Below are 23,976 nucleotides of genomic sequence, written 5' to 3' on the forward strand. Positions count from 1 at the left end.
CAGCAACGGGCAGGGATGTGTAAGTGGATCCCCCTTGAACAAACAAGGACCATTCAGGAAACAAATAGTCGTCTTCTTCTTTTTTGACCAACTAATCTTGCCCGGGATACCAAGGCAAGGCAAGCTTGACGGCAGGCACATGTGCTACCAAGCAAGCGTATTTCTATTTCGATCTATGAAGTGGCTGAACCGCGTGATTTGCTAAACAATGGCTGCTAGATACCTACCTTAGATAGGTTGCTTTAGGTGCTCGAACAGGTTCCAAACCGTCCAAATCGCAGTGTCATCTCAACAGAAAAAAAGCCCGGGGAGAGAGAAAAAGAAGATCGAGAAGAACTTTGCATCTCCACAGAAACCCAGCAAATCCAGATCCCCACATCCATGTCGATGTGCAGTTGACGTGCACATGTCGCGCGCACAGATGCCGTTCACAGTCGAGAAGCAAAGTAAAGATGGGATGGGGTGGCGCCGACAGACAACCGCAAATGCGTGAGCAAAGGCCATTAATTGGTCCCTGACATGGCCGCCAACCAACCATTCCTAATCCATCCCCAAGCCACCTATCTTCCATTCACATGCTGCTTGATGATTTGGTGGCGGGCTTTTTTATTCTTGGTACTTTGAACAGTGATGAGATATTTCGCCCGCAAACATCTCTGCTCCCCCTCCCTCCCCGCCTCGGCTGGCGTTCTGCTTGTTTGACGAAATGAAACGATGCTGAAAGTGTCTTTGGTCGGCAGTTTCCACCCCCTCCGTTTGTAACGCCCCTCCCGCTCGTTGGCATGGAGAGTACCGTAGGAGAGGTACAGTTGCCCCATTGACGCGCCAAGCCAACGCGCGCCGCTCGTGATGGACGACGCGCCGCCGAACTGGCCCCGATGTGACATTACAAACCACATGAGTGATGAACGTCTGGAAATTTTTCAACTAAATATTCATCACCCCGGTAAATTGAACGCGTAATAAAATGATCGGTTAACACAATTGGCAAGATGAACTTCGGGATCGGCCACACCTAGGCGAACATGAGCATAGGCATCAATTCAGACCGAGACGATTCCAAGCATAGGCATACAAAAAAGTCTAAACTGCACCGTCAACAACATCGTCCGGTGTTGGCTAATCAAAAACAAGACAAACGTCAGCCCGTGAGGCCATTCTATAGCCAAAAAAAAAGAAAGCCAAGTTCTATACTTGAAGCTTGTACAGGAATACAGTGTACAAAAAACTGCACCTGGCGGTGGGTATATGCAAAGAGATATACTAATCCCTTTCTTTTTTCTCCCTCAAGAAAAGTCAACAGAACAAAACAAGACTTGGAAACCCGAAGAAATAGTACCTAGGCATCATAGGTTGTGACATCGAAACCGACACCGAAACGACGTGACCCGCGTGTACTTTTTTGTTCCCAAGAAAAGAGCCAACCATTCCCATGCCAACCCGTAAAAAGAAAAAACCAAACTCCCAAAACCAAAATGCGGTGTTTCAGCCTAGCATGTCGTAGTGCACCTTGTGTCATCAAGACGATACAGCCACCTGCTGTGCGTTATTCCCATTCATGTGACCGTCAAACATGATCGTATCGTGGCCGTCGTCGTTTGGCAGACCGCCAATCTTCTCCCCACCACCGTTGTCGTCGTCACCACCGGCTCCGCCGGCACCATCAGCGGGGAATTGAAGCCACTGATCAAAGTCGAGATTGGTGCCCGTCATCGCATTCCAGTCAAACTCGTCCTGACCCGTGCCAAAGTCCACCACGTCCATCATATCGTAGCCATCGACTCCACTAGACGACGAGCCGACGCTCGCCGAGGGCGTGAGACCCACTCCAGAATCCAGATCCCTCTCGGTATGCGGTGGCGATTGACCCGCACCAGTGACTACGCGCGCTAGAGCAGCCGGGTCAATGTCGTTCGAACCCACAGATCCAAGGGGTCCGGCCTTGTGCAAGTCATCCGCTAGATCACCGCGGCCGTTCTGCTGCGTCTCGGCGTAAGATCGTTCACCGTGGAAAAGTCCCATCTCGAATTGGTTCAGATATGGCGCGTTCTCAGGTGGCGGGGTGGACAGCTCGTCGCCACCTCCTCCCATCTCTCGCCTGAGTGAAGCAGCGCCTGTAAGGTTGATGGCAGGCGCTATCGTTGTTGGTTTGGTCCTCAGGCTCACTTTCTGGCCAAGCTGGCTCTGCCGCTGCAACATCTGCAGTTTGTGCATTTGCAGCTGTCTCTGTGCCGCGGCACTCCCCAGTGTGTCAGTAGGGCCTGTGGCGCTTGGCTGGTTGTTCAAGTCAATTGCTGCCTTGCGAAGAGCAGCATCCAGGAACACGGTTGCAAAATCGGCAGCCGAGTATATGTCTCGCAGCTTCTCCATGACCTGCAGGCACTGGCGGAAGCCCTTGGTGGCCTTCTCGCGAACTTCCATCACGGGGTTTTTCATTTCCAATAGATGGATGATCATGGCGGGGAGAATAACAGTAACGCCTGTCGTAGGCAGGAAGCGCTCCAAGCGCAGGCCGTGTAGCTCAGTGGCCATGTGTGTGATGCGAGCAGCGCTTTCGCGCACGCGCATGCGTGACATATCCTGTACCTGGCGCGAGGCCGTCGGTACTTGGAACGGCGATGCAGGCAAGAACTGCGGGCGGTGGAGAGCCGATACAGTGGTGTAGTAGACCATGTGCAGAAGGTTCCTCTGTACTGCAACCGTCGAGCGTCCGTGCTGAATATCCATCGTCGTGAGCGGGCGATACTGCGCGGCCGGGGGGAGGTTCTCGAGCCAAGACTTAAGCTCTAAATCAACCACATTGATGCTGTCAATATTCTCAAGGTTCTTGTTGGGGAACAGCATCATCGTGCTGTTGGTCGTGTTATCCGGCTTTGTGGCATCTCGAATCAGGACAGAGTATTGCGCCTTGAGCATTCCACTGATCAAGACGCATAGCTTTGCCTTCTGGATGCATAGTTCCGCAAGCTCCTTCTGCATCCCGAGGTCGCGAACAACTGTGCACTCGGCCGGCAGAAGCTGGTTCTCGTCCGACAAGGCCTCGACCTCGAAGTCGGCCTCGGTTAGCATCGGCACATCAAAGTCCTCAGCCTTGATCCGGGTTGGCCTCCGCATGCCGAGCGCCACAAGCCTATCACGCATGAAGCATGACCACCATATTCGCTTCCATAACCTCTGTTTACGAGGAGCCATGTTTGTGCTACCCGGGTTGCGGTGAAGCCCGATAGTGTGGGCCAATGAAATGGCAACTCCCATCCAGTGCCAAGTGTCCTTCTGGTCGTCAGGTGTTTCGTACCAGTAGGTCATGAGAAGGAGGGCCTGTACCAGGACCAGCCTATCTGATTCGTAGTCAAAGTCGTACAGAAGCTTACCGCCGCCACAATCAGTTAGTCATTTGGGGCTCTTTCTGTCAAGCGTGTCACTGGGAATGCGCTCACCCTAGTTTTGCTAAAGTAAAACTTTCGTGCCGCCTTCCTAGTCGGATACCCGGCGTCCCGCAGATGCTTGATATCAACAAAGGCCGCTGCTGCAAACATGACTGCATGATAGAGAAACAGGCTTATCTGGCCGCAGAGGCCATCCCGCGAGTGAATCGCATTGAGAAAGTCGTGTATGTCTATCAGGGGCATGTAAGGGTGGACGTATTCCACATATGACTGGAGGAGCGCATTCTGCAAGCTGAGATCGGGAAGGGCAAGGGCGCCCTTGGCGTGCAGATACTTGACATCCTCAGAGGCAAGCTTGGCGGGCAACGGCTTGACAAAGGCAGGAAGCTGCGAAAATATTGAAAGGTCGGGCTCCTCGAGAGAACTGAGGAACTGGGCAGTTCGGACGTCGCCAAAGAGACTATCTGGATTTAATGGAGGGTCGGGCCACAGAAGTCGCTGCTGGTTGTTCAAACTGTCGCCCAGCTTGGAAAGCAATTCGCTCGAGTTCTCGGATCGGTAATTCGCCCGTTGCTGATCTTTAAACAATCAATCCCGAATGGGCTTGGGTTAGAAACGTTGCTCGCTTGTGTGCATGCTTACTGACGGATTGTGATATGATTGATAGTGGGCCCACGTGCTCGGTCGTTGACTTGACATGTGAACGGGCGGAATGAAACGAATCGAATTGAACCGTGAGGGGGGTGAACATGGGAGGTGGTGGGTTTGGTGGTTTTTTTTGGGGTTGGGGTAGGTAGCATTTGGGGTAAAACGTCGCCAAGCAAAACCAAGACTGACCAAACAAGTTCGTGTCTTCGTACTCACAAATTAGATGAGGAACATGTCCGTGGCCATCCAGGTGCGATTGATCCAAGATTCCAGTACCATTCGCATGGCCTATTGCGGCGCCGGCGCCGTCGTGATTTTCCATTCCACCGTTGCCCAAAGATGCAGCAATTGACACGGCATCCTCGCTTGGTCTCCGCAAATCCGCGCTCGAGAGGCTGATGGGTGCATTTCCCGTCGCCGTCTTGGCTCGCAGAGTATCGGTGCTGACGGGCGTTCCTAATTGGCCTGCGCCAAGCGTGCTGCCCGCGAAGATGTTTTTCCTGGTTTGCGGCGTGTTAGTTTATTGGTTGCTCAAATCTGTGTGATCAAATGACCAGCCCTGTCTCAAGAACAAGCCGCATCGGGCAATTCTGACTGCTCTTCTCATTGCTTTTCCTTCTTCTGACGTGTGCTTGTTGGGAATGTGGATGTCCCATCGCGCAAATAAGCGCAAAACTCAATTGAGCTGTAGAACAGAGTGTATTGCGATGCAGGAAATGCAGAGAGCTGTCAAAAAACGGCATGACGAGCATTTCTGCATGCTTCGGTCCAACGGAAGCGGACGGAGACGAGGCACATGTTCAACAGACGAATCCAAACATGGTGGATTGAACAAAACAGAAGCACAACGCCATGGCGAAAAGATTAACGAAAGTAGAAAAGAGAAAAGAAAAGTAAAACTCACTTTCGCCGGCGACTTTCTGAAAGAATGCAAGCCACATTGTCCCAACGGCAATTCCCACATGGAGCACCCTCCACTACGTCGCATCGTACCTTGCGCGCCCTGCAGCTCACGCAGGCGCGTGCCGCTCGTCGTTTTGTGATCTTGGTTGCTGGTTCCCCGCTATCCGCATCATTGCCCGTGCCAGCCGACGTCGACTCTTTGCGCTTCTTTTGGGGTGGCGAAGATGGCGCGGTCGCCTTGGTCGTCGTCGTCGTCGTCTTGGGCGATTCAGAAGAGGTGGTGGCGGCGGCGATGGAGGGCGAATCCTGTCGTTCGACCGAGGAGGGCCTGGATGCCGGCGAGGCCTCGCAGTCGCTATCGCTCCCGCTCATAGTGGGATGCGCTGTGTGCGTTGTTGGTATGTTTGTTTGTTGTCGCAAGGGCCAGGGTAATAATCCACCCGGCTATCGTTCGTCCAGGTTTCGAAGCTCGTCAATGTTTCCCCAACCACTTTGTCGTTATCCCTCCAACCCGCAGCTCTTGTCCTTTGCTTGGGAAGCAAAATAAAATCCGCCCATGTAATGTTGACCTGTTTAGTTTGTTTTCTTGTTGTTTTGGCAGCTAACCGTCTCAGAAAGGAGCAGCTATCGGTAGCTAAATCGCCAAGTATCCGTCTGTGTGTGGCGTGGATGCGTGATGTGTATGTGTGTGTGGCAAACACGACGCGCCGTTCGGACCAGACCGACCGCCGTCTCTGCTTTCTAGGATTGTTGGCGCAGTAAGCCTTCTGTAGAATTTTTTAAGGTTTGACGAGCAGCTGTATCTTGCTCTCGAGCCGGTGGGCGTGTCTTGCGGCGAGTCGTGCGTGTAAGAGGCGACGTCTCTGGACTCGTGGCCATCACAAGCGCCAAAGCATAGACCTCAACTCAACTCGAGGTACTTGGAGATGACCAAAGAGGTAACCCCCAGCTTTTCCTCCTGTCTCTCTTCTTTCCTCTCTTATTTTCTGTCGAGAGCCCCGAAAACAAAAAGAGAGTTGCTTGCCGCACGCATGCAAAACCGTCCTTCCGAAGAGCACAGGGCAAAATAGAAAATCAGTGGGAGTCAGTCAGATGGCCGAGTGTCAGGATGAGGTGGCATCGGAAACAAAGAAAGGCAGAAGAGCGGTTTCGGCGGGACTCCGAGACAGGCAGGTAGGCAGAAAGACAGGTTATGTAGGTACAGATGCATTGAGTTAGTTGGAAAAAGGAACCTACTTGATCTAATACTGTAGGTAAGGTAGGTACTTGTTTTGATTTGTTATTTTATTTTATTTTATTCAGTGGTACTTGTTTCCTCTTTTGTTTTTCCCTGCTGGTGCCAGTTTAGATGCTAGTTTAGAAATGACAAGCCAGTCAAGGCCCCCGGTCCATCATCACCTCCTCTTTCCTTGTGTGCACACCCCCACCAGTAACCGCGCTTTGGTGCTGGGCAGCTGCCTCATCGAACGCCGAAGCATCCATTAACTTCCCCAGCCTAGCTAGGATATGCTCTTGGCACGAGGTCACCGTAGGATCCATTGTGTGGAGGGACCCGGAACACACAGGGCGTATCAGTGGTACGTATAGAAATCGAGAGCTTACTCCGTGCAGTAACATACTGTAGTAAAATAAGGAAAACACGAAATTGCTCCATACTGTACCCACACCAAGCGCTGATCCCTGTTTATCTTTTTCTTCTTCTTCTTGTGGGCATGCCGCGTGCGAATTGGTTCACCACTTTACAAAGTAACCACGACATGTATAGTTTTTCCCCAAGAAGCTCCCAGGTAAGGATTATGCTGTTAGCAATTGAATCGTTATCCCAAGACGGCAGGGTGGCAGCGCACGACACGACCCCCAGAGCTCGATGATCGGTGGTTTGGTAGTATCCACGTACGAAGTATTAAGTTAAGTTACGGAGTATTAGGTAGGTAGGTACCTTAGGTACCTAAGGTAGGTACCAAGTAGCTCGTCCTTATTACATTCACACGATGACGCAGCAGAGTTCACCCTGAAGCTTTTTACTTTATTAGATGTCATAAAAATGACGGTCTGGATGGTTGGTAAGAATAAGACGGCAGACGGTATTAACATTGGAGTGCAGACAGTACAAAACAAACACAACCTTTTGATGGCTCACTGATTGAAAATGACCGACTTTGAGGCCAATGAATTCGAGCAAAGTCAAGCTTGGAAGCTTGGGTACCTTAGTTAAGCTAAGGTAAGCTGTTACTTTTTTTCGATTTCTCTGCACGTCTCGTGCTTGCTTTGCTTTGGGCTCCACGCTTTGGAAGCTAGGGTCTGGGGCGGGGATGGGGGTGACTTGGCACACGACCCCCAAGCGACATCTGCATTGTTGATGCGAGGTCTAGCATGGTCTTGACACCTAGGCTAGCCTAGGTACCGTGGCAGTACGTACTGTACAGTACTGTACCTTGCCGCTTGCTAGCCGCCACACGATTGACCAAAGTACTGTACAGTGAGTACTTTGCAAGTTTGGTACAGTACCAGTCAGACCTTTCATGTCATGTAATGATAATCCGCACAATAAGAATGTGGTGTGTTGCATTCATCTGCATGGCGTGGTCATCCTCTTGCCGGCATGTCCAACGTCAACGGGTGACCGGAGGTTCGTGCTTGTGAAGTAACTTGCAAAGGAAACGTCTGGACAGAATTTTTTTTTTTTTCCTTTTTCTTTTTTCCAATGATTCGAATCCGACGGAGAAGATTCAAACTTTTTGTGCGCAAACCAGGGATCGCTGATGCAAGCACGCCCACCCCAGCCTTGAAGCGGGTTCCCCCCTCTCTACCCCTTGACTATGTCGATTCCCAAGTGGAGAACATCTTCCCCACATGATGAATACTTCACTCCATTTATGGATTGTGAAGCCGGATTCCCTTACTAAAAAGGGGAGGCAAGATTTATCACGACTGGACGGGTTCGTGCCATTAACATTGGCATTGCGGGCGGCCAATTCTTCTTTGAGCACGAATGACCAACGAACTGGTCAGGGGTGGGTAAATCAAACGCTCCTTTTTCATCGCGATCCCTTCCCAATCCCTCACCGCGACTTTCATGCTTTTTCATATTAAGTTGCCAATCCTAACCGTCGTCTTGTTAGCTGGCCTTTTGGTTGCGAGTCATTGCCAGCCGCACCGCAGCACACCACGCGATAGGGCAAGCAAGCGTGGCGGAACGAATGATCCAATGTAGATACCTTTCACATTGCCTTTGGGCCTCCGTTGGATGAATTCCTTTTGCCATCCCAAATATTGTTGCTTGCAACTATATATACACAATTGCTCCGGTGACTGTTCGCAGTATCATCCGCAATCGTTAACTTTCCTGCTCCGTTGGCATCTCTTTTATTGCTCTTCATCCCAGAAGCTCGGTTCCAGGAATCCAAGTCTAAAACTAATATTAATAAACCTCGTGCTCAGCCTCAAGAAAGTCCCATCGTCTTTTTTAGTCACGGCCCCAAAACAACAATGAAGCGGCAACGACGGCAGCAGCTGGAACTTGGTGGTGTCCCCACCCGGCCGAGCGGAGAACAGCCAAGCCCACAATAATCTTAGCCTGCAAGGCGAGAAGTCACCTGCTCGCCTTTGGGCATCCTGGGAAAAGCGTTATTTTTTTTCATTTGCAACAAGGTCAAGCTCTAGCCTAGGCGCTCGTCATCGCCATAGCAGGAGAATGAAGAAAAAAACGTGGCGTAACGAAACCCTGGTGCGAGGGACACGAGGCTGAATCAAGGCACCACCTGATGAATATTCCCTCTAGCGAGGCGGAGGTTTTTTGTTATTTTTTTCCAGTTCTCGAAGTATTTTGGACACCGATTGATCACCCCTAAAGTAGGTAGGACAATCAATCAACCACGTATAACGTAGGAAATATTATTCAAGTGTGTGTGCTAAGCAATTCAGCTAGGTCTGGGTCAAACGAATTTTGTATCTCATATTAATGCAGATCTCACAGGCATTTCAGAGCGGAATTAAGCCGCCGATACACATCATTCTCGATGCATTGCGGAGCTTTTAACGAGTAGCATGTATTGCGTTAGTCAAAAATCACCGCCCCTCCACCCCCATGCTTTTTACTCCTCCCGTTACGATCGGCAAATTTCGGGGGTGGGTTCTGATTATTCTGGATCGAACGGGGACGGTACTTGTTCAAGGCATATGGCATCAGAAGCAATCGATATTAACAGTGCTTGGTATTTATTATTCGATCATCTGTTCTGACCACAAATTGCTGTGCCATGTGCATCTTAACAACGCAAAGGCACCTTAACTACCTCTATTCTCATTTTCCCGGGCTACCTTAGAATTTATGCTAGATCTAATTAGTGGTTGTTCGTAATTATCAATATAGCCCGGTGAGGGAACATTCCCGTATACGATACACCGCTTTTGCCTACCTGGCAAGCTGGATTGACAGCAACTTCTAGGTTACGCCAGTCCAATGCGCGCTACTCGTTAATTTCTGACCTCTTAGCCAGGCGTCCCTCAGCTAGAGTAAGCTTGAACCTGTCACCAACGCACAACGTTCAACGGTAGGTTCAAAATGCAGGCAAGTCGTGCGTGCGTAAACAGGTACCTTGGTAGTTTTTGCTACCACTCTGTAATCTACATTACATATATACAGTAGCGCTGCTCATCGGCTGCAACTGCCCAAACAGGAAACATTTTTGCTGATGACTTGCTGAACAGAAAAATTTAACACCGGCGCATGCATGCATTTCCGCCCTTGCTTTGTTTTGAAGGCAGATCAGACTAGAGAATGGGCCAAGCTGAAGATTCATCGGAGTGAACGCCAGATAATTAAAGAGAAAAAAAAATGAGTAGAGTTTGTAACCTCCAGAGTGCTAGGATTGCTAGGGTCCCAGCAAGCCGTTACCCGCCGATATAGATCATACATCCAACCTCCCCATTGGGTATTTCCGTCTCTTCAGGGTTCATCATCGAGTCCCTTGATACCTGACGCATCGATCTCATTTGCTCGAGTTTGTCTGTTTGACGGGGGAAACCGCCGCAAGCGTCCGACATGCTTTTTCTTCATCCCCTCTCTTTGCGTAGGCAGGTACTTTTGGTTTCTTTTTTGTTCTTTCTCCTGATCGGAGCCTGCGCCTTTTCCCATCTGTGCGGACATTTTTAGCATGGTAGATTTGATTGACAGTTGTCATCGCAGTTTTTTTTTAGTATTCGCATCATAACGTCTTTGTCATATTCTTATTTTTTTTTTTTTTTTTTTTTTTTGAAATCTTTTCTTTTCTCTCTAGTCTTTCGACCCATCCCCAAAAACCCCTCGCTTTTGTTACGAGTAGTGGTCTAGCCTGCTCCATCTCCAACCCCAATCTCCCCCCATTCCCCCCTTCCCCATGTCAGTTTCTGGGGTTGTGGGGGGCGGATAAAGGAGCTCCCCTGAGAAAACCCCCTTCTTTTTTTTGTTCGAAAATCACATGCTACGAGTTACAAGCTACGTACTTTTTTTTTTCTCGAACCGCTGTTTTTCTTCTTTTTTTTTCCTTTCTCCCTCGTGCGCGGGCTGAGGGTCATGCAAGTCAATTACCCCCAGATCTGCCGTGTCCGCCAAATCGAAAGGAGGGTAAGGATCAACAAATGGGATCTTCCCGCTGTACTTGGTAAAAAGCTGCACGCGCCACGGGCCATGCGTTGTAGAAAGAAAAACGAGATTACGGACGTTGGGCCGCCGGATCAAAGCAAATGCCCAACGGGTTAAATGTAGAGCGACAAGGAAAAAGAAAAAAATGTACGGCGCGTCGTTTCAGGAACCGTGTCGTCTGATCGCTATTATTTCATCACTCATTGCTATGTACTTGTGAGGCTTTGCTCACACCGCTAATTCGCCTTACTGCTCGCGTCAAGTAGTATGCCAGCTCGGAGACGCCTAGCCTTCCCTAGCCCAGATCTCTTTCTTGTGCTGAGCGGGAAACCATTTTTGTTCAGGCTAGAAAATGTTTCAACAGACGCGGCTGCCCCTAGAACTCGTTAGTCAGTCTAGTTCGTTGCAAAGGTGGGTGAAAAAAAAGGTGAGGGGTGGTTGGTGAAAAAGGATACCGTCGGATATAGACTGGGAATATCGTTGAACAAAAAAAAAAAAAAAAACATCGAACAAATCCAATGTATGGTTATTGTGGCTGCTTGTGTATTTTTTTCCCGTTTCTGCAACAGGACGAAAGCAGACTTCTTGTTCGTCATTCGCCTCTCGCGCATGATCTATATAAACACATTACCAATAATATCCTTCTGGTGGCAAAGCAAAAGAAAAGCAAAGGAGAAGAAAAAAGTCATACCCCCAAGTTGACTTTGGGTCGGGTTGCTTTCTGCTACGCGATAGCGCCGTAATGGTCTCTTTTGATATACGGTGTAAAAAGTATCAAATCGGGCTTGGAATACTGAATAAGCGCGTTAAAAACAAAGTCACAATCAAGGCTCCTATTTCAAAACTTCATTGTACATATCTTGTAACAGCACTTGTCGGTTGCAGATACCCGTGGGGAACAACTAGTTCTAGTACTTGACGCAGAAAAAATTATTGTCAACAAGAAACCGGTTAATGGGAATATCATTCTCCCCCCGGTATATGAAGTTTCGGGACGTTAAAGGGCCTCGCGATTTGTTGTCCGATCCGGTATCAAACCCACCGACTGGGTGCCCTTTTTCACCATGACCCGAAAACCCTCCCACCCAAAAGGCTACTCGCTGGAACGGGATAACCTTGGTTTGCCAGTCAGCGCGCAAGGCCTAACCCGGCTTGCAGCAATCCTCCGATCGTGATGGAGCCAACTCGCGCGTCCGACGAACATGCAGTTTGTCCTGTTCTCATCCAATCCCCGTCCAACTCATCCGGGCTTTGGAAACATGTCATGGCATAGGTCATCGGCCAAACAGTTTTCGTGTCGTACTTTTTGCCCCAGGGCTACGGCCAAACAGGGGGTAAAAGGAACGATTTTGAAACCAACGGCCAAGCAAAAGCTAGGCTGACAGTATTTGTAAGAGATATAGAGTTGGAATTTTTTTCATTGATGTCATTAAAGCCATACACACTCCCGTAAATTCCCTGCTTGGCTCATTCTCATCCCAGACGAGGAGAATCCTGGCCCTATTGCGCCAACCGGCCTCTTCAGGCTTCTACCCGACGGTATGTGCTAAGTCGCACACCGGCGCCGCAGAGCTGTGCCCCGTCTCCGGGGCAGGGAAAGCTACAGTCCGTCTCCGCCGCCTCGACTGAACCCTCGCCAAAGCTGTCTCCGCAGTAGCACTCTCGGCCATATTCGACTCCAAAGAAGGTGAATGCTGTGCATGCCGAGGCGCAAGCCTCGAGTGTCATGGCGTCGTCAAAGTAGGCATTTCCGGTCAGAGCCCGGCCCTCGGTCGCTTCGGTCCGACACTCCTGGAAGCTCCAGACGCCACCATCCACCGCGGTGACTGTGGGCTGGTGTGAGGGAGTGGCTGTAGCTGTGGGGATTGGAGGTAGACTAATAGTCGTCGTTGGAATGGCGGCGTTTTTGTACAGCTCAATTCTATCGCCCGCGCCACAGTACTGCAAGAGATTGCCCGAGCACTGCATGTTGCAGTCTGCCAGGTCCGCAGGGCCGCTGGATGGGTGTAGGGAATTCCCGCAATAGCATTCTCTCCCATATTCTGTCCCAAAGTATGCAAACCCTGTGCAGTTGCCCATGCAGGTTTCCAATGTCATCCCATCATAGACAAATGTGGCCCCTGCCAGGGCGCGGACACCTACGCCCTCAGTCCAGCAAGAAACCAACTCGTAGTCGCCCAAGTTTTGGATGTGCTCGGGAACCCCCGTTGGTGTTGGTGTTACTACTGGAGGAGTAGTGGTGGCACTCGTAGAGGTAGGAGGGTTCGTCGAGCTCGGGATAGCTGTGGTGACAGTAACGTCCGCACATGCCTGGCTGCCCGCAAATGGCTGGCATGTCCCAGCCAAGTCGGCAGCCAGGTTAAAGGCGTCACTGACTGCCGTCTCACCGGCGCCGCTGACAATGTCCAACCTGGCTGCGAAACTTCTCCCGCCTGGGATTGAAAATGTTGCCGAGTAAAAGGTGTAGGCGCCTACGCAGTCTCCCTTGACCATCGGGATTGACTCGTGGTTCAGGGCTGGAACTGGGCTGTTAGTCTGTGCCGTCTGATATGTGACTCCCAGGTTTATTGGCAGTGCTGCATGGTCATTACGAACAACGGCCGATACCGTGAGAGCACCAGACCCCTGAAGGAGACAGCTCTGGGGCTTTTGCAGCAAGACAGCGTCGGATATGGGGTAATGAGCGCCGTTGTTGTCGAAAACGGTCGAGGTGCCATCGACCCTATTAATCGTAACAGTGAAGGACGAGATACCTGAAGTGGCACTCAAGGAAGCAGATACGGGGAAGAAAGCCCAAGTGTCTTCAAGTCCTGCACCAGTTCCTTGCACCGTCGAAGTGACAGCGCAGGTTCCACATTCGTTTCCTCCGTGGCGGTCTTTGTAAGTGACGACCACGTTACGGACCGTGTTCAGCGGAATGGTCGTCGTCCTTATGCGTATGTGACCATTCAATTGCAACGTAGACCCTTGCGACCCTAGTGTGAGTTGCATGTCGACTGGCTTGACGGTGTACGGGGTAATCGGCTCGTCTGAGAGAGTGACCCCTGATGGGACAGTGTCTATCATTCGTTGGAGGATACTTCTGCACATGGATTGATACACGGCCGGATCCCTCATTGCGTTGACGGTTGCGTTTCCATCCGCCGCAAAGATTCTACCGTCGGAATTCTTCCTCAACTGGACCGAAGGCCCGACAACGAGAGGGTTCTGTGTCGTGCCATCCAGATACTCGGTGACGACGCTGTTGTCGAAGCTGGCCTGTGTCGAGTCCATGCCCACAACCCCATTGGGGCCACCGGATCCGGGCGTAACAAGATCAGGAAAATCGACTGAGTGGACTCCTCCCAAGGTGTGTCCACAAGCTACCAGCTGGATCATCTCGGCCTGGTTGAACCCCATACGGTCGAACTGATTCTGGAATGTAGCAACTGGGTTTTGGACCTGCGGCACGCCGATCGCACCAGCTGATGTTGCATCGACTCTGCCTACCCTGACAGGTATATCAGGGCCACCACAGGAGCGGACTGAGGCATGCGCCCCCATGGCTATCAGATCAGACAGCGAACTCCGGCTGGACACGAAACCGCCGAGGAAGCTAAGTGTCGTCCGCAGGCCAGGGCCAGTGTTTTCACCACTGTTGAGCTCGTACTGCAGCGAGCCATCCAAGCCGCCGGTGCCGAAGTACTTGTTGTGCGTACTCATATCGTGGAACGATGTCCTCAGCCATTCTGCCGCGGTTTTTCTTCCCGGGCCAGAGGCTGCAATTCAGTTAGTCTGTTAGCATTTGATATTTCTTTTTCTTGGAATGCGGTGCCGTGGTCAGTCATTCCTACCTTCATTGGCGCACTGCCTGATATTATCCGTAAACAGCCGTGCCTTGAAGCCACTGGTTTGAAACATGATTTCTTCCAACTCATCGATTTGCGGATTTGGCCATGTTGGGTCTGCTGCTACGGTTGCCGCCAACAGGACGGCAACAAGCGCTCCGGATTGAAACGATCGTGACCGCATTGTGGGCTTTTGAAGAGAAGATGGTAGTCTCAGAAGACAAAGAACATTAATATTATGGAACGAGAGGGCAAATTAATACAGCAGATTGTGTGGTGATGCACCGGTAACGAGTGTGCAAAGGCGCTGGCCCCAAAAGAAATTATCAGGATCACCAGCAGCTTTGACGTGGACAGGCCGGCAGTCAGTCTCAGTCGAGTCTAACTGGTTTTCGGTGGTGAAGAACAAGAAGAGAGAAGGGCTCTCTCACCACCCACGTCGTTGTCAGGAGGGTGCTGCATCGCTAGTATAAAGCCTATCCTTGTGTCGCCTTTGTTTATTAACGTCTTGTTTTTTTTTTCTTTTCAGGCCGGTATGGGTTTCCGAAAATAATTATCTGCCCAATGCCGAAAGGGCTGCAAGTGAGGTGCGTGGGCTGGAAGACCCTGGCCTATCTGTTTCCTTGGGAGTTCGTATTCTGGCGATATGGGCGGGGGGAGCATCGCCAATGGGGTCCATCAGCATCTCAGATTGGTTGGTTCTATGTGCATGCAGCCGCAGGCCAGATGCATCCATATTATTACACAACCGGGGAAAGACCGAGCTGCAAGAGTGAGAGAAAAAAAAACGCATGGTAGCCTGCCAGATTTTGCATATTGGAATGCAGAGAAAAGTGCAAGCTGAAGGCGAAATGGCGGGGCTCGCGAATTGCGGTCAAACGATTGCCAATACCAAGATAGATGTTCAGTCCAGCTGGGGACCAAAAAACGTTCAGCCGGTCTGTGTGATAGCGAGGCTAAAAAAAGACCGCCAAGCTCTAATAGTCCAGTATACGCGGCACGAAATATATACCAATTAAGGTAAGTGGGAAAGCGTGTTTTGCTATCATGGTGGGATTTTGACTTGGTTTGGTTGAAAAGTTTTGAAGCTGGTAGGTAGGGCTGGGCTGTCATTGTTGTGGTCGGGTTAGGGTCCGCCGAGTTCTGTATTGAATTTGTCAGGGCATTTCTTCTTCTTCTATTTTCTCCCCCCTGATTTTCTGTTCCAGTGACTTCCCGCGCCCAAATTTGCCGGCCCTGACAAAGACCACCAATTCGATCTATGGATCATTTTTACTGTCCTTCTTTTTCGGGCAGTGAAATCTTTGAGACCAGAACTAGACCGAGATAGCCGCACGAAATGTGCCTTAAGAGACCTTGCGGCTAGAATGATCCCTTTCAGCACCCGTACCTCATCTCGACACAAACACAAGGTAGAAATCTACAGGATTCACAGACCGGCTCCAATGGCTATTCATGCCGGATCTTTCTATAGCCGCGGCGCACCGTTTCTGATTCATTAGGAATTGTTGTACCTCTGATGCCACGAGCTGCATTTGGTTCCAATCATTGCTCCGAGTATGCGAGTACAAACGGCAGCGTGCACTATAAAATCTTGCGCAGTTGCACAGGGCGATCATCAGAGATCCCATTTCGGTTCGAATCTACCAACAGCATGCCGTCTGCAGCCTGCAAGTTTCTTAGACTTGCTGGCCATCTTCTATGTCTTTTACTGCCTCACATGTTCGGATGTTGACCCATGGCTCTTACTCGATAATACACACTTGCTCTATAGTTGGAATAGCCAAGTATAACTATATCCACGGGATGTCAGTGTCACGGCCCATCCGGGGCAGACGAGAAGTCTCACACATCTACCATTCCTCCGGCTCGGCACTGTCATGACCTGGTCACCCTGTATACCAAACAGGTGCAACAGTCTCACTTGGTCGTTCTTGGTGATATGGCCGGGTCCGTCTCGAGGCTGCGCCATGGTCATACGCACGAACTCTTATTAAACACTGATATGCAAACAGAGTCATGAGATAGAGAGTAAGAAAGACTCGGGGTCAACTCGTCCTCAGAGAGGTCAAACTTTTCTTCAAGCATCAGGAGAACCTACACTATAAACCCAAGAGTAAACATTAGCAAACAGTTGCAACATCTCAGAATGAGGCATCGATTCTCATTAACCTGGCCGGTGCCAGCAGCACTCGCCAGCCTCTTGCCATTCTCCCTATTCCTGTTGCTCCAGTTCATCACCCTTGCCACCGCACAAACCAACCCCCAAGCTCCTCCTCCACACTTGCCAGAGCGGACATACCTCGACACCGTCTGCAGGCCGCCAATCCTCCACATGGGGGACGTGGTCGCGCCTTGCATCTCCATCGAAACGACCGAGGCGCTCTGCTACCCAAACGGCACGACGGCCCTGCACCTGGATGCGCACGCCCAGTGCCTCTGCCGGGGCTCCTTCTTCGCTGAGTGGACCGCCTGCCGCGCCTGCCTGTCCCTGCACGGCCTGCTCGACGACGCCGACCGCTCCTTCTACCAGGCCGTCGCCATGTCCGCATCGTCGGTCTTGTGCGGCTTTCTGACGGAACCAGCAGCGGCGCCTGCGCCGACGACCATCTTCAAGGCAATCTTCAGCTCCATCGCGGCTACGCTGCCGGGTCGTTCTGCCAGCGGTCAAGGCGGGAGCCTCGCCGCCACAGCAGCTGGAGCTGCAAGTCCAGGCCCCGACGACAAGGCTCCCTATCAGACCGAGGTACGTCTGTATTATACGGCGAGCGGGCCGCAAGGACCGGGTCCTATCACGGGGCCCGCTACAGCTGCCACTGCGACTGGCCTGCAGTTGGATACCGGCACGCCGACTCTTCCCGGCGCTCCTGGTCCGGAGACTTTGTCACAATCTGGTGCAGTGGGTTCCGTTGGCCCGAATGGCACGGAAGCAGTGGCCGGCTCGACATCGACACCGTCTTCTTCTGCCGCTATTGCAAATTCCTGGAGGGGGCTTCGTTGGATGCCTGCTATCATTCTGGTAGGAGTGGCAGGTCTAATTATGTAACGGGTATGACACGCCACCGAACATTACGTAGTCTGTCTTTCACGGGTTTGAGAAATCGCTCTCATCTCCAAACGTCGGGTCTCTCTTGTAGACTTGACGGCTTATGAAATTCACTACATAGCTCTCTACTTTGCCCAGAAAAAGGATATCACTATTTCTGTCCTGTTGCTCGAGCCTTCCTTGCAGCATGTGTTAGCTGACCGGAGGCGTATGAGTGAATACAATCAGACCACTTTACTCGGGCATGTGAGTAAACGGCTTGGCGAGGTGCTCCTGGCAGAAGGGCAGCTTGCCAACAGTCCAGATCTCGGTGTCCTGCACAATTCATGGTTAGGTATCCGTTGCCGCATCATGTAGTGGTGGTCAACTCGACGGCACAAAGAGAGGAAAAAACCGGCTGGACTAACAGGCTTAAGCTTCTTCTTGATCTCGGCATCCAAAGTGCCGCCCTTGATGGCAATGATCTCGGGCGCGGCGTCCGGGTCGTGGGCAATGGGCGAGCCGCACTCGCTGCAGAAGATGCGGTGCACGGCCTTGCCCGAGGAGCCCTTGCCGGCCCACGACTTGGTCGGGCCGTTGATGGTGAGCTTGTCCTTGGGGACGACGACCACGAGGGCTGGATCGGTTTGGTATAGCGTTAGTATTTACAAAAGCAAAAGCCCAGTCTTGGCTAGGGGCGGGAAAAAGAATCTTGCAAGCTCCAGCTCTTTGCAGACTTGCAAAACGAACATTGGAGCTGCAGCTCTCGCCAATAATGTCCCCAGGGCAAGTTGCTGCTACTCGCTAGCACACAAGTTCCGATCCCGGACCCAAACCCCCTGTTCCAAGTCGTTCAGGGGTCCGCCATGCAGGGCGGGGTTTTGGAGGGGTCGAGCAAAAAACGTCATAGTTACAAGCTTCCCCTTTCTCTCCCCCATTCACTCCTAAAACACCAAAAAAGGAAACAGAAGATGTCACCCCAATAAAAAAAAGAGAAGATGACTTACAGTAGGTAGAGCCACTCTGGCGCTGGCAATCATCGCAGTGGTCGTATCCGGTGATCAGGGGTGCATCAACGTCCACCTTGTAGGTGACGGCCTTGCAGAGGCAGTGTCCGCTGAGAACCATTTTGGGCAAGGGTTCGTTGCTAGAATGGGTATCTTTGGGTCGTTTTCGCGCACCCGGATGGACAGTTAGCTTGCTGGGAAACCATCTTGATTAGGAAGTCTGTTGACTTCTCATTAAGGATTGTCAGGGATGTGCTTATAGATAGATGTACCTTGATTGTGTGGAACTTGTGGCTTTCGGTCGTTTTGATACTATCGAATTGCTCAAAGGTATCTGCAAATTTCGTATGTGACGGTTGTTGAGGTTCAAGAATCAGAGCTTGGGGAAGCTACCTGAGCAGGTTTTATACCTCCTATCTTTGCTAGGTACTACTCTACTGGCAGGAGTAAGAGCCAACTATGAGATGGGAAAATCCGCCTGGTGCCCCTAGACTAGCCGATAAAGAACCGGGTACTAGTACGCTGTACGAGCACTCAGAAGCATTCAACTGTTTTTTTTTACCTCGATCGAATATGGAAACTCACACCAAGTGCGAGGAAGCCCAGAAGTCCATCCAATGGAAATAGACTGGTGCTGGCCTCCTGCAGGGATAGCCCAGTCGTTCAGTGGTATGTACTTACGAAGTTTGGCAGCTTGAGCAGCTTGAGCACCAAGCAGCAACACCTCAACAATGCTTGTACTCATGCAGGTGCTTACGTGAATGTTACATATTGGTCCCCCATTTTACGAGCTTTGGATGACGCTGCCCCTCTTCAGGCGGATGCCACGTTATGGAGCTTGGGTATGGAGCTGCTAGGTCTGGGCTGCAATGCAATGACGATGAACTTCTGGGTTTGTCATTTGAAGCACTCGGGACCCCGAGACATAGTCGGCAGTTGTCATTGAGGTCTGGCGAGGGGAAGATGAAGCTATCTGAAGCACTGTGTCTCCCACTATACAGCTTTGGAATGAAGCGGCCTTACTATGTATACCTCATACCTTGCAGCTCGAGAATGGTGCATTAAAAAGCTGTATCAAATTGTCAATTTGACCAGTAGCAAGCTTGCATTATTTGTCACCAAGCCCCGCACCAACCCGCCAGGTTACAATGTGTTGTGATTACTCCGTATTCCGTAGTTGGTTATAATGCTGAAAAGAAACCCAAGCTGGCAGGGTATTATTTGGAATTGCATGTCCACTGTGGTTGTATTTGATGAGTCCGATGGCATGCATACCCCACCGGGACACACTTTCGATATACCAATCAGCCAAGTCAGGGTACAGCTCATGGCTTTGCTGTATGCAATACCTTGGGTCATCTCTCCCATATGCCCGAGTTCAAACTTTGTTAGAAACAGCTAGTCTAGGTGAAGCTGGTTGATATTATTGCGTTTCCTGGATTAAGTGAGCCGAGACAATGGTAGCACCACTTATGGCCTGATTTGATGTCAAGGCGTCACCTCGTATTACAGGTTTCCAATGTCGAATGTAGTCTGCAATAATAAAACCTTTCCCTCTAGTTAATATTAGCATCTATCTTATTCTCGCCATAATCTTATCTATGGAGAAAACCAAGACACCGGCAAATGCCGCTCGCAGTGCAAACAGCAGGGTATCGTAAAGCGGCATGATTCCAAAAGCCATCCTGTCCGCGAGGAAAAGCCTCAAAACAGTGCTTCTGTATGATTCCTTCGACATTGCGTCTTCTGAGGATAGCACATAGGCATCCATGGGCGAAATCCGGAAGCCTCTCAAATCGCCGCTTTTGATCTGTCCGTTGTTGGTATCCGTGGTCTGGCTAGAAGTCAAAGGCCGCTCGATGCGCTCTGGCCGTCGCCGCAGGATTTGTATGACCCTGAAGGATACAAAGTCCATGAAACTTGAAGCTTGCAGGGTTGGTGATGGTGCCTTAAGAGCCAGTTTTGGCAGCAGCTCCGGTTTTGAAACCCATATAGTCTCGCTGTCCCTGAGCTCGCAGAAAAATGCTTCGAGATCATGCGCGTATCCGACAAATCTGGAGTAGAACGCTGGAGTAAGGACTTTGAAAGTGATTTCTTCATCTCCCCAATGTCCCTGTCGCTGGGCCACATCAGAAACCATAAGATCTCCTGCGCCATCCTCCGTACCACTCGCGTAGTATCTCACCGCCAAAGCAGAGTCTGCTTTGGCTACGACGTGGTATTTCAGATAAAACCTGAACACGGCCTCCAGCCTTCTCTCTGTCTCATCCGCCATCCGCCCAATACTGTCTTTGAGCGGCTCGGGGCGATACCAAACATGCAGCTTTCTCTGGAAGAAAAGACGACCTGCCTCCTTAACGATCCTCGGGAAGGTGACGAAGCCTACCCACCACCAACGTGCCAGGAAACCAAGTCGCTGCCAGGCTCCCAGACTGACGGGGTCTATGGTGTTTCCCTCTGAGAATATTCTGGCCACCAGCTTCCCATGACCCTTCGACGACTTCAGCACAATATTGACATCTACATGTCCAGGGCCTTGCATGTTTGGTCCAAGAAAGTCCTTTGCGCTGACAGAATAAGATCCTTTGCGTGAGTTGAATGGCGAAACATGAAAGTCCTTGGGCCATGTCTGGGTGAACCTGGTGGGCTTTTGTGTCAAAGCTTCTGCTGCAGCATCTGCTGCTCCATTTGCATCTATATTGGAGATGGCTCTGGGTTCCGAAGGGAGGAGAAAGTACATTCGCCTTTCGCCAAAAGTGTTGTTGACCTCGAGGATCATCGCCGAAAACACCTTGTTGGAGTCGTACAGGTACCAAAATGATACGGGATTAAAATGATAGCCAAGAAATTTAGCGGCAGTGACCAAGTATGCAAACGGATAAAGCTCTGGTTTGACTCCCTAAACAAAGTATGATTTATTAGGTCACAATTCCTCACAGTCTAATGAATGTTACGTCCAACAAGGGTATTTACCTGAGACTGTAAATATTCATCGAGCTTGCCTCTCAGTCCAAGGTAGCCTCTTCCTCTGGCGAGGTAATCTGCAGCGTCAACATCGTACCAACCTCTCTGCAAAGGAGTATCAGCAGACACCAAGCCACCGGCGGCCCCGGTCCAGCCGACAGGAATCCCCACGAGAAGATACGAGTATGAAAATGAGTGCTTCTCGGGAAACATCCGAGAGTGTGTCGTCCTCGATGGAACCAAAAGTGGTTTCCCGGGCCATTCGCAAGGAGTCGGAATTATCCTAGGTGGCGGCCGTAGCAGCCAATTCCAAACCCGAAGTAGAAGGAATCCGGAGCCTACGCCGACGAGGGCACTTAGCCAGGCGCCGATGGTTGGATTTGGCACACCAAGAAGACCAAAGACGGCATTCTGGTTCTTCCACAGGATCCACCCGGCAAAGATACTGACGTTGGTGGACGATGGGCGAACGACGTCGTAGGACAGCCAAGCCAGAGCGGCAGTGTTGGGGCTGATTGCCGAGTTAAGTAATCCTGCGACCCAGGCCATGGCGCTCGACGACCCTCAAAAGTCAAGGACCAGTCACCTGCTCCCAAAGATGACGATTCAAGTCATTTATTCAATCATTGAAAGCGATTTTGGCTACAAGATCCGGAAGAATATGCTCGGGGCGGTATGAGTGAAAATGTCACAAGCATGGGGAACCTGACGCTGCACCCTAGGCTAGGGTATTTAGTGTGCGTCGTAGCATGTCGGACGGTCGCACGTTAACCATAGTAAGGTCTATGTATGCTCGTCATTGCGTGGTGATTCCAGGGTAAGGGTTAATCAAGAATCACGGCTTGCCATGGTTCCGATGTGATTTTGTCAGCATTCGGAGTTTGCGCTCTTAAATGACTGAGGTGCCTTCCTGCCTATCCGCTACTGGGGTGGAGACTAGGCGGCACAGATCATGGAGGGCAGTGACGACAAACCCCGCGACCGGGCTGCAAAACACAGCCCACTCAGCCAACCATCCTCAGCCTTTCAAAAAAAAAAAAAAAAAAAAAAAAACCCTGGCTTATGAATCTTTTAATAGCAGGAACAAGAAGGGGAAGCCCGGGCTACACGACGTTTCGTGATCTTGACTACTTCGTAGTACAATCGGGTGCAACCATCCATTTCATAGGATACATGCAAAAAACAAGCAATCAGTGTGCGGCTTGAATGAATCGTGGTGGTACAGGCCGGCGGTTGATTGACCTCCTTGGTAAACTCCGATCGTGACCCGATTTGCGGGCAGGCCGATTAGCGGCCACTACAAAAGACCAGCGGGAAAAAAAGAAAAGAAAAAAAAAATCAAGGTCCCGTCCGTTCGATTGTTTTGCTTGACATCCCATCTGTAAGGCCTCCAACCGATATCAGGATGGCTGCAGCACGCACTTATGCTGCGCCTAGACTACCAAGTAAGCGCAATGTTGCCAGTAGGAAGCCAATGGGGGCCAGGTTTGTGCACCAGATTAGAATATTTGGTGGCGGTGAATCCAACCATGACAGGCACGGCGTGAGTACAGTAGGTGTGAGGTACCATGTAGAAGCCCGGGCGAGCCCAGCCGTAAGCTCAGATGTTTTATTAAGCCACAAGGCCCCTTCCTGTTGACTCAGGGAATCCCCACTGTTTCTGTTCCATATGCTTCCAACCTTCAATACCGCCACCTGGTATTTAGTAAGGGCAGGTATTCATCATCTAGCGTCATAATCCTCCGCTGGGTCATCTTGACAATTCTTACCCATCCTCGACACACTCAAATCTCAACAACAACAACAACCTCATAGTTCTGTCGACATACGTATCGACAGCAGCCCAATCGACTTTTTACCACTAACTTCAGGTCCTGATTTATTTCAATAGACCTACCAGCCTCTGCACTTGACACGGTAGACCGCAAACCGAACGACGAAATCTCCCACATCCAACTTTTTTCCACAGAACAAACCCCACATCATCACAATGGCCGACGACTGGGACACCGTTACCAAGATCGGAAGCAGGGTCGGCGGCGGTGGTGGCGGCGGCCCTCGCTTGACCACCATCAAGAACAAGAGCCAGCTTAATGCTGCTCAGCGCGCAGGCGGTATCGTGGGAACGGAGAAGAAGTACGGCACTGCCAACTCTGTACGTATCCCATGAACAATACCAACCCGAATTCCGGTCGACAGAGAGTAAATACTAATACGCTGTCTTCGACTATTACAGAGCAGATCAGAGGCCGGCTCCGGACAATTCTTGACCAAGGTTGACCGATCTGACGACATTGTCAAGCCCAAGACTGGTGATAAGGAATTGGGCATGTACATAATGCAGAACCGTGAACAGAAGAAGTTGGGGAACCGGCTTGAGTTCGGAAAGAAAGTCGGCATAAACGAGAAGGATCTTGCAAGGATTGAGAAAGGCGAGGTCCCGATCACACAAGATCAGGTCAACAGGATCGAGAGGGGCTTGGAGATGTTCATCAGAGGCGTTAAGAAGGGTGAGCCAAAGGTCAAGACCTTTAAGAGGGCTGCTGATAAGAAATAGGGATAGAGCCTATAGCAATTGCATCCAAGATCTAGA

The 23,976-nt window shown here is 50.8% G+C and overlaps 7 protein-coding genes across 7 annotated transcripts; 3 read left to right on the top strand and 4 right to left on the bottom strand.

The window, feature by feature from the left end:
- Positions 1-973: 973 nt before the first annotated feature.
- Positions 974-6,260, bottom strand: MGG_08199 (cutinase transcription factor 1 beta). The gene is made up of 4 exons (XM_003715128.1): positions 4,939-6,260; positions 4,251-4,534; positions 3,438-3,964; positions 974-3,366 (listed from the first exon to the last, which is right to left on the bottom strand). Exons 1-4 carry the CDS (start codon positions 5,307-5,309, stop codon positions 1,519-1,521), a joined length of 3,030 nt encoding a protein of 1,009 aa, XP_003715176.1. The 5' UTR covers positions 5,310-6,260; the 3' UTR covers positions 974-1,518.
- A 2,509-nt stretch (positions 6,261-8,769) lies between these two features.
- On the top strand, positions 8,770-9,181 carry MGG_15066 (uncharacterized protein). The gene is made up of 2 exons (XM_003715129.1): positions 8,770-8,789; positions 8,866-9,181. Exon 2 carries the CDS (start codon positions 8,985-8,987, stop codon positions 9,177-9,179), a length of 195 nt encoding a protein of 64 aa, XP_003715177.1. The 5' UTR covers positions 8,770-8,789; positions 8,866-8,984; the 3' UTR covers positions 9,180-9,181.
- Positions 9,182-11,987: 2,806 nt separating this feature from the next.
- On the bottom strand, positions 11,988-14,992 carry MGG_08200 (uncharacterized protein). The gene is made up of 2 exons (XM_003715130.1): positions 14,394-14,992; positions 11,988-14,318 (listed from the first exon to the last, which is right to left on the bottom strand). Exons 1-2 carry the CDS (start codon positions 14,569-14,571, stop codon positions 12,082-12,084), a joined length of 2,415 nt encoding a protein of 804 aa, XP_003715178.1. The 5' UTR covers positions 14,572-14,992; the 3' UTR covers positions 11,988-12,081.
- A 624-nt stretch (positions 14,993-15,616) lies between these two features.
- On the top strand, positions 15,617-17,692 carry MGG_12313 (uncharacterized protein). The gene has a single exon (XM_003715131.1). It carries the CDS (start codon positions 16,537-16,539, stop codon positions 17,431-17,433), a length of 897 nt encoding a protein of 298 aa, XP_003715179.1. The 5' UTR covers positions 15,617-16,536; the 3' UTR covers positions 17,434-17,692.
- Positions 17,459-18,865, bottom strand: MGG_08201 (uncharacterized protein). Its single transcript, XM_003715132.1, has 4 exons — positions 18,692-18,865; positions 18,420-18,572; positions 17,841-18,049; positions 17,459-17,748 (listed from the first exon to the last, which is right to left on the bottom strand). The coding sequence occupies exons 2-4, from the start codon at positions 18,538-18,540 to the stop codon at positions 17,668-17,670; spliced, it is 411 nt and encodes a 136-aa protein (XP_003715180.1). The 5' UTR covers positions 18,541-18,572; positions 18,692-18,865; the 3' UTR covers positions 17,459-17,667.
- Positions 18,866-19,508: 643 nt separating this feature from the next.
- MGG_08202 (uncharacterized protein) lies at positions 19,509-22,263 on the bottom strand. Its single transcript, XM_003715133.1, has 2 exons — positions 21,393-22,263; positions 19,509-21,318 (listed from the first exon to the last, which is right to left on the bottom strand). The coding sequence occupies exons 1-2, from the start codon at positions 21,930-21,932 to the stop codon at positions 19,993-19,995; spliced, it is 1,866 nt and encodes a 621-aa protein (XP_003715181.1). The 5' UTR covers positions 21,933-22,263; the 3' UTR covers positions 19,509-19,992.
- Positions 22,264-23,373: 1,110 nt separating this feature from the next.
- On the top strand, positions 23,374-23,940 carry MGG_08203 (multiprotein-bridging factor 1; the record flags this gene model as incomplete). The annotated part of the gene is made up of 2 exons (XM_003715134.1): positions 23,374-23,538; positions 23,620-23,940. The coding sequence occupies 2 exons, from the start codon at positions 23,374-23,376 to the stop codon at positions 23,938-23,940; spliced, it is 486 nt and encodes a 161-aa protein (XP_003715182.1).
- Positions 23,941-23,976: the final 36 nt, after the last annotated feature.

This window comes from Pyricularia oryzae, chromosome 2, assembly GCF_000002495.2.
Source record: "Pyricularia oryzae 70-15 chromosome 2, whole genome shotgun sequence".
Lineage (NCBI taxonomy): Eukaryota > Fungi > Ascomycota > Sordariomycetes > Magnaporthales > Pyriculariaceae > Pyricularia > Pyricularia oryzae.